The sequence below is a fragment of the Oryx dammah genome, unplaced genomic scaffold, assembly GCF_014754425.2.
Source record: "Oryx dammah isolate SB20612 unplaced genomic scaffold, SCBI_Odam_1.1 HiC_scaffold_11056, whole genome shotgun sequence".
NCBI classification, from domain to species: domain Eukaryota; kingdom Metazoa; phylum Chordata; class Mammalia; order Artiodactyla; family Bovidae; genus Oryx; species Oryx dammah.
The window spans coordinates 1,210,149-1,225,905 of NW_024080450.1; the positions used below are offsets into that span (position 1 = coordinate 1,210,149).

The 15,757-nt window shown below is 50.0% G+C and overlaps 1 protein-coding gene across 1 annotated transcript; it reads left to right on the forward strand.

The window, feature by feature from the left end:
• Positions 1-6,155: 6,155 nt before the first annotated feature.
• LOC120860289 (protein FAM219A-like) lies at positions 6,156-15,727 on the forward strand (the record flags this gene model as incomplete). The annotated part of the gene is made up of 5 exons (XM_040236062.1): positions 6,156-6,297; positions 9,418-9,520; positions 9,781-9,861; positions 10,480-10,534; positions 12,804-15,727. Coding segments are annotated over 5 exons (540 nt in total), but the record flags the coding sequence as incomplete, so codon positions are not given.
• Positions 15,728-15,757: the final 30 nt, after the last annotated feature.

Consider the following 15,757-nt stretch of genomic DNA (forward strand, 5'->3'; position numbering starts at 1 on the left):
ACGGGAATACCTTAGAGGCTGAATGGACAGCCATCTGCAAGAAAGCCGAGAGGTCTAACCAATGTCTAAACTGCTACTGAATATTCTTGGACTGGACGTTAGGTTTCTGCCAAGCCATGGGCATTGGACAGAAAGGCATCGAGTTGCATTCTTTTGGATCTCCCTCTAAAATATTGACATCTAAACATGCTTATTACCACCCAGTCCCAAGGGATGTTTTGGGGGAGTAGCATAACTTTTCAGGGAGCCACAGCCTCAGGAAGTTTCTGAGCTGAACCACTTGTGACAGAAACGGAGTTGTTTTTTTGATACCCTATCTTGCTGTCTCTCTGCCCATCAGAGAGTGGCCTTAGCTCCAGATCACCCCCTGTTTTCCTTTCCTTCTTAGTACTACGTCCTCCTGGCCCTGTTCCTGTTCCTGCTCTAAGTCTGTTCTGCTTTCTCCCAGGGGAACTGAACAGGGTACAGACATGACTATTCCAGAGGTAGCCTTTCAGCATTTCATAACTCAGAACTGCTTCCACCAGCTCCCTCCTAAAACTAGAGGGAAATTCATGTGTGTTAGGCAAAGAGAGGTTAGATAATGTTGATACAAGCACTTTGCCTCTTCATACCTTATTCTAAATCCATTTCATTTTCCATCTTCCTGAAAATTAGTGCTTGAAGGTGAGGACAGAGGTTACCTTTCCTGTGGGAAGGCGAAAATTGAATCATGTTGTTACCTTGAATCATCTGTGTTCAGTCCATAAGACAAAGGCAAAATTGTTCAGCACCACGGAGAGTGCCTTTCATCCTGAAGGCAAGCTCAAGAGTGGGTGAAAGTTGAAGATTTGTAGCTGAAACCCCTGCCAGTCTGATCTTCCACTCCTGTCCAGCCACCAAGAGTCCCTCTTTTCCTCAACCCCTTAGCATCTGCCCCCTTCTTTTACTTAACTAGGGTTTTAGGAATGAACTCCCTTAACTTTCCACCCACCTTCCTGTCTCTATGTTATCTGCATCCTCCACCCATCTTCACCTCCCTTCCATTTCAGTAAGGAGCATTCCTCCTCTCATCTGATTCTGGTTCTATCTTCTCTTGACTCCTCAAAGACCATAGTCCATCGAACATCTCCCTTTCTACTCAATTTTCTACCCCTCAGTGTGAAACAGTGGTCATGTGTTCCCTCCCTCCAAAGAATCCTTCAACTCCAAAACTCCCTCTGACTGTCCATTCTCACTCTCTCTTCTCAGTTTAGCTCCTTGAGAGAACAGCCTGTGTTCACTGTTTCTACTTCCTCATCTCCTCTCCCCTCCTACATCCCTTGTAATCTGGGCTCTGTTCTTACCATTCAACCAAACCTCTGTTTGCTGAGGTCACCTACGACTGCCTCATTTCTAAATATTATCTTTATCTTATGGACTCATGTATTAGTTTGACATTATTGATTTGTTTCACCTGGAAACTGCTTGAATATCTTCCTGGATCTTTTTCTACATCTTGCCTTTCTGCTCCTACTCAATCTTCTTCTTCCACTCATTTCCTAAGGTTGGATGCTCTCCAGGACACTATTCTTGGTTCCTGTCTGTTTCACTGCGCTTGTTCTCCCTGAAAGGTTTATTCTCCTCTGTGGGCTTCAGTTACCATCAGTCCACAGCTCTTTCTTGAGATCCTGAACCTCAGTATCTACTAACGATGTCATTTAGTGTCCGAAATACACTTCAAAGCTCAACCTGTCCCAAACTGAGCTCATCTGGTTTTCCCTGACCATAGTTATGCCTTCTCCTGCACTGTCTGTTTTAATAATTACTACAAGCATCCCTTTCCCAGTTACCCCACACAGAAAACTAGGAGTGTCTGGACTCCTCCTCCATTTTATCCCTGAGGTCTGCCACTCTACTCTCTTTAACATCCTCCTTTATGACTTTTTATCTTCTGCTTAGTTCAGGCCTCTGTCATCTCTTGCTGGCACTGTTGCAATAGTTCCCTAAATCCCAGTCTCATTTCCTTCCCACCAATCTTCTACATGACTTTTAGAGTGTCCTTCTCCATCTCGAATCTGGTCATGTTACTCCCCTACTCAAGGCTTCACTGGCTCCTCTGCCATCATCTTCTGAGTAAAGAACAAAATCAAGGCCCATCTTCCACCATGATCTGAGCCCTGCTGGCCCCACAACTTTATTTCCTGTCACTCTTCATCATCATACCTTCTAGGTTTCAACTGTAGCAAAATATTGACTGTTTCTTGAATATGCAATGCTAGTTTCAGGCTTCTGAGCCTCTGCAGATGTTCCCTGAACATCCTTCCTCTTAAGATAACTGGGAAACTGATGTTTGGAGATCTTTTCAGGAGTCTTCTTCTGGGACGTTTTCTCTGACCACCCTCCCTTTGTCCCTTTCCCTCTACTTTTATGGCTCTTGTTACATTTACTGATAATTACTGGGAGCTCCTTAAGGATGGGTCTATTTCTATATATCTTGATGAGCCCCAGGCTGACCGCTGATAACTAAGTGAGGGAAATGCAGCGTAAGGAAGTGAGGAGAGAGAGGAGACAGAATGCTCCCTGATTCAGGCCCCTCCTCACCCTGTTGAGCGAGCATCTCTTCCACAGATATCTCCCCACATAAGCCAGGCCCCAACCTGGGTGGTGACAGGGCTGGTGCTGTGGATTGGTCACTGCCAGAGTACACTGTTCATGGCTGTGTGTCCCACAGAGCCTGTGCGAATAAAAGCCTCATAGCTATACCACACATAGAGTGTGCCGGATGTAGTATATATACTAAGTACTACTCTAAATGCTTGCATATTAAGCACTAGGTTACATAGTCTCACTTTATCCTTACAGAAACTTTTGATATAGGTATTAGTGTAAGCCCCACTTTACAGATGTAGAAACTAAAACCCAGATCACATAGCTAGTGTTATAAATGGAGGATCCAAGATATTTTTTTTTAAAGAATAGTCTAAGTGGTAATTTGTTGAAGCTAGTAATTTGTTTGGTAGGTACCCAGGATCTCACTATACTATTTTCTCTGTTTTCATGTAAATTTAATAAGTTCTATAGTAAAGCATTTTTAAAAGATTGGGCTAAATCAATGTGTTTTAAACTCCCTCCCTCACCTTTCTTTTAAAGCAATAAAACCCTTCCTTCAACCAAAATCTTGCAGAAAGGCTCCTATGTAAGTGAAATCAAAATGGATCTATTCTGGGGATTTCCCTGGTGGTCCAGTAGTTGGGAATCCACCTTGGAATGCAGGGAACGTGGGTTTGATACCTGGTCTGGGAACTAGGATCCCCTATGTTGCAGAGTAGCTAAGCCCCGTGTGCCGCAACGTGCCTACACACCACAACCAGAGAGTCCACGCACCGCATCGCAAGATCCCACATGACACAGTGGAAATCCCGTGTGCCACAGCTAAGACCTGACACAGCCAAATAAATACATAAAAACAGATCTATTCTAGTTTCAGAGAAGTCAGACCCCCTCCTGTTGCTCTCCTCTCGCACTCAGCCCTGCCCAAGGCACAGGGTTCAGGAAACACGGTTGAATGAAAATCACTGGACCAGACTAACTCTTAAGATTCTTCTGGTACTTCTGCCTTCCTCTAGTTATATTGGTTTTGCTCTGGTCATTAGCTGATTTATTCCATCCCAGAAACAGTGAGATTGAGCTATTAATCATCTCCATAGTCTTTGGAGAATTTGCGTGCAGGGTTGTAGAAACATGGGCTGCTGTTAGAGATGCATTTCAATGTCTGTCTCTGCTGAGTGTTTATTAATAACCTTGCTAATCACCACTCTAGTTTCTGGATCTAGCTAACTCCTGTCAGATGTCCTTGGGGGGCATTTTAAATTTTCCCTGATTTCTTCGAGCCAGATGCTTCCTTCTGCCTGGATTCCTCTCTGATACTTGTATTCATGAATATTTCACATCCAATCTCCCTGATTATATTTCCATGTGGTGGTCATGGTGCATTGGCTGCACTTCTCAGGATAGACATACAGGAAGCCCACAGTGAAGGCTTGAGTTTGCAGGCACAGTGCCAGAATCTTTGTTCCTGCCTCAAAGATGGCCTTCCATCAAGGACAGTGATGGGGAGATGCTGAATGGGACCTCGCAGTCTAGGGCTTTACACGCTGGCTCTTGGCCTAAAGGGACTGGCAGTGTCACTCAGGAATCCCAGTGGCCTTAGGGAATACATGTGGGTCCCTGTGACCAGAGTCACTCAACAGCTTCCCACTCAGGCCCCAACCTTCCTGCACTGGCCCCCTCCAGTGTTGCCACCCAGGACCTCCAGCCTGAGAGAAGACACTCTGATGGACTCATCTGCGTCAAGGAGGGAAAAGTTAGCCACAAACACCCAAGGACTTGAGTTCTTGAAGTTAACTGTGGGAGAAGGCAGAGGTGATGGTCAAAGAAGCAAGATGAGCCAGGGGGCATGGTGTCCTGGAAGCCAGAGGAGAAACCCTTTCCAAATGGACATGGTGTGTGTGACATGTGACAAACACTACAGAGAGAGGAAGGGAAATTGGAAATCTGCCAGTGCTTCCCTGGGAGGGCCCCACGGGCACGTTTGTGGGTTCTGCCTTTGAGAAGCCCTCGCTCAGGCAGCCTTGGCAGTGAGCGTCCCTGCAGCCTAGTGCTCACCGGCTGATCTCCATGTCCCCTGCAGGCAGCACTGTTTTGACCACAGAGAGACATGGATGGGTCACTAGAGGTCTCCTTCTCCAGGGCAGCAGGGGACAGGTGCTGCCAGAGATCAGTCTCCCAAGGAGGAGCCAAGCCAGGGAGGCAGAGGATGAAGGACTTGGAAAGACCAGTGGCTTGGGAGGTTGCCTGGGATGCATGCACTGAGCCCCCAGTACCCCCCACCTGTTCTACCCTTCTGTCCCATTCCCCTCAGTGACAGCTAAGGCTGGGAATCAAAGAAGAGGACACAGGCCTGGGTTCTGCCCTCAGGAACTCACAAACCACTGTGGCAACACAGCCCACCCAGGCCTTGCACTCTGGATGGCCTAAAGAAACACAAACAAGGCCAGGATTTCCCTCCAAAACATTCTAGACTTTTCCCTTTTCCTTTAGTGGCAAGCATGTTTTCATCCCCCCTGCTTCATTCTAAAGGGAAACTAAACCACCATAATGGCTGCATAGCCTTCCTTTAATGGTCACCAGAAGCCACTCAGATCCCTGGGCCTGGCCCCACAGGGCCCATCCTCCAGCGTTCTCCCTGCCTCTCTGTCTGCTCTCCATGTCCCCAGAGGCAGAATGGGCACAGCCCTGGAGCCTCTCTGCGATCCTCTGATCTTAGGCTTACCACTCTATGACCCTAGGTGGATGGTTAGGATGGCAGCATCCTACGTCCATGGCTGGTTATCAATTTCTCAGGGAGAGGGTGAATGACTCCAGCGCCTTCCAACTGACTGAGGCAGAGTAGGATAAGGCCCTGGATCTTGTAGCAGAGATTTGGGGGTGTTCTGGAGAGAATAGTGAGGCTAACATAGGACTTGGGACAGCATAACACCCATAGCAATGGGAAGAAGTTGGTAAAGAGGGCAGTGAGAGAGACCAAAATGGTTCCAGACCCTGGACAATGCACAGAATGCATGCTGTCTTGCTATCTGTAGTGTCCAGCCCTGTCTGGGCAACACAGGATGAGCTGGCCACTGGCTGACTTGCCATTGTTTGTCTTCTCACCTGCCATTCCCAGCCAACCATTCAGGTTCTCTCGGGAGACACTCTTTAGGATCCATCTGTGAAATGGAGAAGTTCTCACTAGAACTGCATGGCTACAGCCTGAAAGTCTAGCCTGGCTCAGCCAGTCAGTTCTCTGGATCCTGGGAAGGGATCAGCCAGAGCTGGGGAAATGGCGAAGGACCGTCTCAGGGAGCACCTGCTCAGACCTTAATCCAGACTTAAACTCACAGGAACCTAGAAAGATCTTTCTAAACAAGGCAGGGCCCTAAGGAGCATGGTGACTAGTATGGGAGGCAAGAGAAGGTGGTCCTGTGGGTTTAAAGAATCACAGTAGGCTTCCTGGGGGTGGCAGATGACACGGGACTTAAAGGACAGACACCCAGATGGGTGTAAATAGAGCCAAGATCCCGGGCTCTTCCACCCAGCTCCTGATCTTCCTTCCGTGGTAGATGGGTCTATCCCTCCCTTCCTGAACCCCATCCGCTGCCAGGGAGAAATACCCACAGAGGACAGGTGAGAACAACCCCCTGTGTTCACCTCCTAACGGCTCCCTGTCCCCCTGCTTTCTCCCCCAGGACCCAGCCGCCGCCTCCATCTCAGACGGAGACTGTGACGCCCGGGAGGGTGAGTCAGTAGCCATGAATTACAAACCATCCCCGCTCCAAGTGAGGCTGGGTGAGTGTATCTGGGGGGTGAGGGAGATGTTGGGCGTGGACAGGCAAGGTGCGCTGGGCTGGGTCTGCAAAGAGGTACAGCTCAGGCTAGACAATTCCAAGACTCTAGCCACCGAGTCACTGGCACCGCCAGGTACCGTCTCTCCTGCAAGGCCAAGAGGGAGGTGATAATTCTCTACAGGCGCCCAGAGGTCTAGAGGCATCTCTGGGGTCCAGAAGGCTCCAGGTGTTCTGGGGCATAGCTGCAGGAACCCAGAGAGAGGGTCAGAAGCCCCATCAAACACTGGACCAGGCTGAGAGGAAGCTAGCTGCCTTAGAAGTAGGCATCAGTTCCTGTGTCTGAGGGCAGAAAGGAGTGAGGCTCCCGAAGCCTGGAACCTGGCTCCTCTCCCCTAGAAGCTGAGCCCCTCTCCCCCTTCCTAGTCAGCCTATCTGGATATCTCCAGATCTTGTTGGCTCCTGATGGAGAAACTTTCCCTTAGTTTCTTAATAAACCCAAACCTCTCCTGGCTTCCCAGGGTCACCCTGCCCTTGGGGGTTTATCTCACGTCCACTCCAAAGTCAGTTTATGCTGCTGCTCACTCCTCTGAGCCACCTCTCTCCCAGTCACTGCCCAGAGCTCCTGCAGCTGCTGCGCTCGCTTTACCTCCCGCCAACACCACCTCTCTCCCTCAGGGACCATCTCACTCACCCAAGGCTGCCATACATAACAGTCTTCTAATTTTAAAAAATGGTTTCAGGAATTCCCTGGCGGTCCAGTAGTTAGTACACTTCATTTCCACTGCTGAGGGCCTAGGTCCAATCCCTGGTCAGGGAACTAAGATCCCACAGGCCATGAGGTGCAGCCATCAATAAATAAATAAAAAATTTGTTTTCATGAGTGAAAGTATAGCTAACACAGTGCACCCAGGAAAGAGTTAACAATTAAATACAGGCCATGGTCTTCCTTCAGAGCTTCTCTGCCATCCCGGCCGCACTCCTGCTCATCTTGCTCCCCAGGCTCCAACTGCCCATCAAATACTGGGCCCTCTGCTTAGTCCTGAGAAATCTGTTCCAAAACCTTGCTCAGCAGCTGCCAGGACACCTTTGCAGAGTCCTGTTATATTATTCAGCTTTTCTTTTTTCCTTTTGACTTGCTTTTCTCCTTCCAGACCAAATCCAGGGAGCCCCTCAGGCTGTTTTTCTAAACAAGAGAACAGTCCTCTCAGTGGAATTTGTTCATCTTCCCAGGACAGGACACCAGACTCAAACTGCAGCCAGTTTTATTTTCTTATTATTATTTAATTTAACAACATAAGTATTTAACAAATATAACTTCTTTACTCTTCCCCATCATTTTCTCCTCCCCAGAGATAATCATTCCAAGCGTTTTGGTTTTGGTTTTGGTTTTTCTAGTTTTATTTTGTATTTAAACACAAGTGGTATCATACTGTCCACATTTTCTGTAATTTTTTTCTTTTTTGTTTTCTGATTAATGTCTTAGAGCCCCTTCTAATATCAGTATATGGAAAATGACTTCTTTTAATAGTTGCACAGTAGTCTGTAGTTTGCTTTTGCAGTTTATTAGCATTTTTTCACCGTTTCCAACAATTCCAACATGCTTTTAAAAACAATACCTTCCCCCCGACCATTGTATTATCACCACAGCTCCTCTAGAAAAATTCACAGCCTTATCCCAGATGCACTGAGAATCCCCACCGGGAACTTATAAGGCAAACTGCACCCCCTAGAGGCTTGGGGTGGTAATGGCAGCTGCTACCTTGCGGGAAAGGAGGTGGAGGTGGGTTTGCGGGCGTGAGATAGATGAGCAGTGGCAAAGAATGAGGGTTAGAGAGTAGATGAGAGACATGGAGGTCGAGAAAATTCCAGAGTCACAGTATCTATAAATGCCCATCCCATCCTTCCTCTCTGGAACTTGTTTTGTGAGGGCTTTCCCCTGGCAGTCCTTTTGCCAGTATCGGAGCTGCTGTGAGGAGAAGGAATGGGTAGACAGGCCTCCTGTAGGGCCCAGGCAGAAACTGACTCCTGGGAGAGCCACACACCAGGCAATGGGTCCCTTGGTTGCCAGTCCCATGAATCTGGTAGGTTCTAGATCCTCGGAGAATCCACAGGCTGACCGAGGAGTCAGAAGTAGTCTCGGCAGAGGGGTCCCCCAGCCTGCTGCCTTTACCCTGCCTGCCCCATGCTGCCCCTCCTGCTCCATAACCTTCAGCGGCTTCTTTTCCTTTTCCATTAAGCCCAGACTCCTCTGCTTGGCATTCAGGCCTTCATGCTCCAAGTCTGTAATCAGAGGGGGCCCCCAGTCCCTTGTGCACAGGACCTAATACATGACTGGTGACACAGATGTTTGCTGAATAAATAAATGACTGAATAAATGTATCTAACTTTTCTAACACGACCTTCCTCCATCTTCATCCCTCCATCCCATCCAGATCCACACTTATTACACTCACTTCTAAATGCACTTTTCTATACACTACCCTTCCTTCCTCAAATGACCTCCTTTCTACCTCAAGTGGGCTTCCCTGGTGGTTCAGAAGGTAGACCATCTGCCTGCAGTGCAGGAGACCCGGGTTCAATCCCTAGGTCGGGAAGACCCTCTGGAGAAAGGAATGGCCACCCACTCCAGTGTTCTTGCCTAGCAGAACCTAGTGGACAAAGGAGCCTGGTGGGCTACAGTCTAACGGAGTCACAGAGTTGGACACAACTGAGCAACTAACATTTTCCACTCCACCTCAAGGTGTCACCTGCAGGAACCCTGCCATCCTTCTATTCCATCTCTCCCTCTCCAGCCTTTCTCTCGATCAAGCACATGCTAGCTGCCCCACTTGGGAGTACAGTTCCTGGAAGATGGGGGTCAGCCTCCTCCTGTCACCCTTCACTATCTGCCTCAGGTTGGGCAGAGGAAAGCACTGTCTCTTTCAAGCAGCAGGGCCTAGAGTTGGATCCTTGCCTCAGTTCTTAGAGAAGCAAGGAGTTTCACCATGGAGGCCAGCCCAGGCTGTCCTGAGTGGTAAGGCAGGGTGGCCCTGGAGGCAGGACACAGCTTCTTTCCCATGTTCCCCTGCAGAGAAGCAGCGGGAGCTGGCCCGGAAGGGCTCCCTGAAGAATGGCAGCATGGGTAGCCCTGTCAACCAGCAACCCAAGAAGAACAATGTCATGGCCCGGACAAGGTAGGGCCCCGCCCCACCCCCACCAGGACCCTGCCAGCTGGGTCCTGTCTCTGCTGGCTCTGAGCCTCCCCTCTTCCCTCCCTCCTCAGGCCCAGCTCTTCTCTGAGAGGAGAGAGTCTCATTGGATCAAGGTGGCGGGATGGGATGGGGTAGGGTGGGGTGGGGGTGGGAAGGGAGATTGTGGGGTGTGGCCCAGCCCAGTTCCTTGCCAGGTTGGTGTGCTTCAATCACCAATCCAGTCCCCCAAATTCTCCACCCAGGCTGGTCGTCCCAAATAAAGGCTACTCCTCGCTTGACCAGAGCCCGGATGAGAAGCCACTGGTAGCCCTTGACACAGACAGGTGTGTATGGAGACTTCGGGGCAGCCAGGCAAGCCAGAGCTGTGTGGGAGTGGGAATAAACAAGTGGGCTGAACAGGCCACACCTGCTCTACTGTCAGAATGAGGGTGTCCCTCAGCCAGGAGCTCTCTGAGGGTTATTCCCCCAAAGAATGGAGATGGGGGAGCAGAGACAGGAAAGGGGATCAGTGCAATCTGCTGCTGTCCCGGGACAGCTGACCCGGTAGCTGCCCCTATAATGGGCCCTGAGGCTGTAGTGCCCTGCCCACTCTGAGGGGGGAGCCCTACTGCGGGGCACAGACCTGGCTAGATCTAGACTTTGGGAAAACCCAACAAACCCAGGTGATCTGAGCCTAGGAAAAAGAGGGGCAAGGCTGTGGGGTAGTAGCAGCTTGATTTAGAAGGAGGTTAAAGGTAGTCATGTATTTAGAAGGGTGGGGCTAAGGAACCTGGCTTAAAACTGCATTCCCACAGCAAGCATGGTTTCTGCTAAGATTGTGCTGTTTATTTAGAAGTGTTGGGGGAGGAGGAGGTACTGACTGATTTGGGGGAGGGTAAAGAGAATTTTCTATTTAATGTCTGGAAATCACTTCCTCTCTGCCTTCTCTCCTCTGCGGCCAGTGATGATGACTTTGACATGTCCAGATACTCCTCCTCTGGCTACTCCTCTGCTGAGGTGAGGCCCCACTGCTTCCTACCCTAAACGCACCTTAGTAGGACCACCTCTAGGGGAAGGGGTGGGGCTAAAACCAAAACACCCTGAGCAGAGCAGTGGGCAATAGAATGGGAAAGACTAGAGATCTCTTCAAGAAAATTAGAGATACCAAGGGAACATTTCATGCAAAGATGGACACAATAAAAGACAAAAATGGTATGGACCTAACAGAAGCAGAAGATATTAAGAAGTAGTGGCAAGAATACACAGAAGAACTATACAAAAAAGATCTTTATGATCCAGATAACCACGATGATGTGATCACTCACCTAGAGTGCTGGAATGCAAAGTCAAGTGGGCCTTAGGAAGCATCACTATGAACAAAGCTAGTGGAGGTGATGGAATTCCAGTTGAGCTATTTCAAATCCTAAAAGATGATGTTGTGAAAGGGCTTCACTCAATATGTGAGCAAATTTGAAAAACTCAGCAGTGGCCACAGGACTGGAAAAGGTGGGTGTTCATTCCAATCCCAAAGAAAGGCAATGCCAAACAATGTTCAAACTACTGCACAATTGCACTCATCTCACACACTAGTAAAGTAATGCTCAAAATTCTCCAAGGCAGGCTTCAACAGTACATGAACCATGAACTTCCAGATGTTCAAGCTGGATTTAGAAAAGGCAGAGGAACCAGAGATCAAATTGCCAGCAAATGCTGGATCATAGAAAAAGCAAGAGAGTTCCAGAAAAACATCTACTTCTGCTTTATTGACTATGCCAAACCCTTTGACTGTGCGGATCACAATAAACTGTGGAAAATCCTTCAAGAGATAGGAATACCAGACCACCTCTCCTGCCTCCTGAGAAATCTGTATGCAAGTCAAAAAGCAACAGTTAGAACTGGACATGGAACAACAGACTGGTACCAATCAGGAAAAGAGTACGTCAAGGCTGTATATTGTCACCCTGCTTATTTAACTTATATGCAGAGTACATCATGAGAAACGCTGGACTGGAGGAAACACAAGCTGGAATCAAGATTGCAGGGAGAAATATCAATAACCTCAGATATGCAGATGACATCACCCTTATGGCAGAAAGTGAAGAAGAACCAAAGAGCCTCTTGATGAAAGTGAAAGAGGGGAGTGAAAAAATTGGCTTAAAGCTCAACATTCAGAAAACTAAGATCACGGTATCCAGTCCCATCACTTCATGGCAAATAGATGGGAAAACAATGGAAATAGTGACAGGCTTTAATTTTGGGGGCTCCAAAATCACGGCAGATGGTGAATGCAGCCATGAAATTAAAAGACGCTTACTTCTTGGAAGAAAAGCAATGACCAACCTAGACAGCATATTAAAATGCAGAGATGTAAAAAAAAAAAAAAATAAAATAAAATAAAATAAAATGCAGAGATGTTACTTTGCCAACAAAGGTCTGTCTGGTCAAAGCTATGGTTTTTCCAGTAGTCATGTATGGATGTGAGAGTTGGACCATAAAGAAGGCTGAACACCAAAGAATTGATGCTTTTGAACTGTGGTGTTGGAGAAGACTCTTGAGAGTCCCTTTACTGCAAGGAGATCAAACCAGTCAATCCTGAAGGAAATCAGTCCTGAATGTTCATTGTAAGGATTGAAGCTGAAGCTGAAACTCCAATACTTGGCTACCTGATGCGAAGAACTGACTCATTGGAAAAGACTCTGATGCTGGGCAAGATTGAAGGCAGGAGGAGAAGGGGACGACAGAGGATGAGATGGTTGGATGACATCACCGACTCGATGGACATGAGTTTGAGCAAGCTCCGGGAGCTGGTGATGGACAGAGAAGCCCAGTGTGTTGCAGTCCATGGGTCATAAAAAGTCAGACAGGACTGAGCGACTGAACTGAGGTGGAGCCGGTGCTGGATGGGGCTAAGATCTAACTCCGCCTACAGTGCTGGGAGCACAGGGTTAGCAGCGGGGTTCCAACCCAGGTTGGAACAGGGCCCTGAACTACAATGGGGTGTGACATAGGGGTGACACGTTATGGGCGAGGGCCTGAAATAGGGACAGAGCGAACAGAAGCAGGACCCGAGGTGGGAAGTTGCCCTTAGAAAGGGGTGGGGTGAGTAGCAGAGCCAGGTGGAGCCCCAAGAAGATGTGCCTGTAAGGGAGGCCAGAACTGAGGCTGGGGCCTAAAGGAGGTGCAAAGCCTGGGATTTCTGGAGAGCCGGGGATGGGACAGGGCTGGATGTGGACGGCTGGCGCCTCCGGATGGCCCCGAGCCTGACCTTCCTCCCCTTTGTCTGCAGCAGATCAACCAAGATTTGAACATCCAGCTGCTGAAGGACGGCTACCGGTTAGATGAGATCCCCGACGACGAGGACCTGGACCTCATTCCCCCCAAGTCCGTGAACCCCACCTGCATGTGCTGCCAGGCCACGTCCTCCACCGCCTGCCACATCCAGTAGCGGGCGGGGCCGCTGCAGCCGCCGGGGTGGGGCCACCAGGGGCCAGCTTGGACCGGGCAGGGGCCAGCCCCTCCCCTGCTCATCCACCTGCCCCCCGGGGCCCTGCGCCCCCTACAGCCGCCAACCTCGTAACAGTCATTGCTTCCTCCTATGGTAGGACGTGTACCTCTGTGTGTTCATGGAGCCGGAGAAACCAAAACCGGGTCTCTCTCCACCCAGGGGGGCTGAGGAGGGGAGGGCTGTTTGTTCAGTTACCTGGGGGACCTTGCCCAGCATCCTGCCCCCTCCCCGAAGCCTGTCTGGTGGAGGAAAGGGGTGACTGGACTTCGTGGAGGCTAACAGTAATGATTAAGGGGCAGGATCACAAAGCCAGGGTTTGGCTCCACCCCATTGAAGCCAGGAACCCCCAGCACCAGCCAAGGAAAGGGGCTGGGAGGGAGAAAGGTCAAGGCCAACAGGGTCAGGGCCCAGCCCCACAGAGCCGCCTCCACATGCTCCCTTGCTGGCCCATGTACCATTTGCGTTTCTCCCCTCATCTCCAGATGGGAAGTCTGGCAAAGCTGCCCAGCGGGATATTGTCCCCCATCCATCAGATCACTGCCATCTTCCTCCTCTTTGCCCCATTCACCTCCTTCCTTGCTGTCTGGATTGTGTGGCGGGTGAGGTGGGCCTTAGAGACAGCCAGAGTTTTGGTGGTATGATCCGTCCTCAGCTGCCCCTAACTAACACATCTATCTCTCTGCACCCCTTCCCCTGCCCCCCACATTTCTGTTCTGTTCATCTGTCCTGGGCTGGAAGCAGGAGATAAGGCTGGCCTCAAAAGCCCCATTGTGGTCTTACTCTAGCACAAGGTCCTAGAGGCTGCTTCCCAGGAAGAATCTCAAGAAAGCAAGCCTGGGAGAATACAGTGGCAGCAGGTGTATGGTAGGGACGGCTTGGCAGAGTGTGTGTGCACCTGGAGCTGTCAGAGTGTTTGTCTGCATCTCTGGGTTGGGCCTGTCTCTCTAGATGACTGTGGTGGCTGTGGTGGGGAAATGACTGTGTGACCTGTTAACAGTGTGAGAGGCTGCTCAGCAGTTCAGTGGACCGACAGCCCTGGGATGGGGGTCAGAAGTCTGAGTTCTGGTCCTCGCTCAGGCACGCTTCCTCTTACTTCCAACAAGTCAGTTACGTTCTCTGGCCTTCTGTTTCCTCCACGGCATAGTGAGCAGCATCTGAAATTATTTTGAAGGTTATTTCAAACCTGAAGAAATTTCTTCATAGGAATTTCCTTGGAGGTGGATAGGGAGGTCTCTGGGAGTCTTCAAGTATACCTGGGGTCTTCCTGAGCTGCATGTCTGTGTGGAGAAAAGAGGGGGAAGTTCCTATGGTACCTGTGTATGTCTGAATACATGTGGATCTTTGGGGGGATGTGAGTGTGTGTGTCTGTGAATGTATATGTATATGTGGGTATCTATTGTGTGTGTAGCTGTACCTGTGTGTGTAACTGTACCTATGTGTGTAGCTGCATACAGTGTATAGCTGTATCTATGGGGTGTGTGAGAGTCAGAATGTATGTATCTACTGCTGCTTCTGCCACTGTTACTCACTGGTGGAGGGGCGGGGGTGGTGGCCAGAAAAGCTGAGGATGAAAATCAAGAGGGAGGAGGGGACCAAGGCCCTCTCCTGGGTCTGGGCAATGCAGACCTGCCCCCAAGTGAAGAAAAACGAAAGCACAGATGGCCTACACCCACTCAGGTCTCTGCTCCTTGAACCGCATATCCCAGGGCCATTCCTCAGGCTGACCCCATCCCACACATGCTGGCCAGTCCACTCTAATACATACCACTCACATGCTGCAAGTGTGCGCAGGCCAAACCCACAGCCCAGTCCCTGGCTGCCATCTTGGCAGGCTAGAAAGGGGAGAGGGCAGAGAGAAGAGAGAGCAAGGCTGCTGGCTTAGGAGGGTATCCCCTCTCCCTGCACCACACCCAGGGGCTGCCAGCTCCCCTCAACTTCTCCAGTCCAGCCCCACCTCCTCTTAGTTCAGGGACCCTGGTTAGATGGTGAGGAAATGCCAAGTTGAGGCAAAGGACAGAGAAGTCAGCTGCAGGACTCACATGGCCCAGACTGGCCCCCATCTGAGCCCATTGCTCCCACCCTGCTCAGCAGACCCACCCCCTGTCATCTGGGCACCAGAGCCGTGCTTCCTACTACCACCACCCCGGGCTCCTTGACTCACCCTTCAGGAACACGGGTACCTCCTCTTTTCCAGGCAGGGCCCCAACCAGGGCTCATTTAGACTGCTGCCTTTGCTGCTGACATGCCGTGTGAATCTGGCCCACTGTTCAACCTCTCTGGCCCTGAGGAACAAGGGGAAAGGCTCCCTCCCCACAAGATATACCTAATCCTCTGGCAGACAGGGGCTTCTCGCTGAGGCCATGTGGTGGAGAGAAGTAGGAAGCTGGTGGCTAGCACCCTCTGGGTGTAGGGAGAGTGTGCAGTTCCCACCTTCCTACCCAGGAGGTTGGAGGGGAGAACGGAGGCCTTGGCTTGCCCCTGCCGCCCTCCCCCTTGTAGATACTGCCTTAACACTCCCTGCCCCCAGCACTGGCTGCCACCCAGCCAGGTTTCTCCGTGCTCACTAATTTATTTCCAGGAAGGTGTGTGGAAGACATGAGCCGTGTATAATATTTTTTTTAACATTTCCATCGCAGTATTGACCATCATCCTTGGTTGTGTATCGTGTAACACAAATAATGATATTAAAAGCATCAAACAAGCTAGCCTCAGCTCCCTACCTGGGGTCGGGGCCA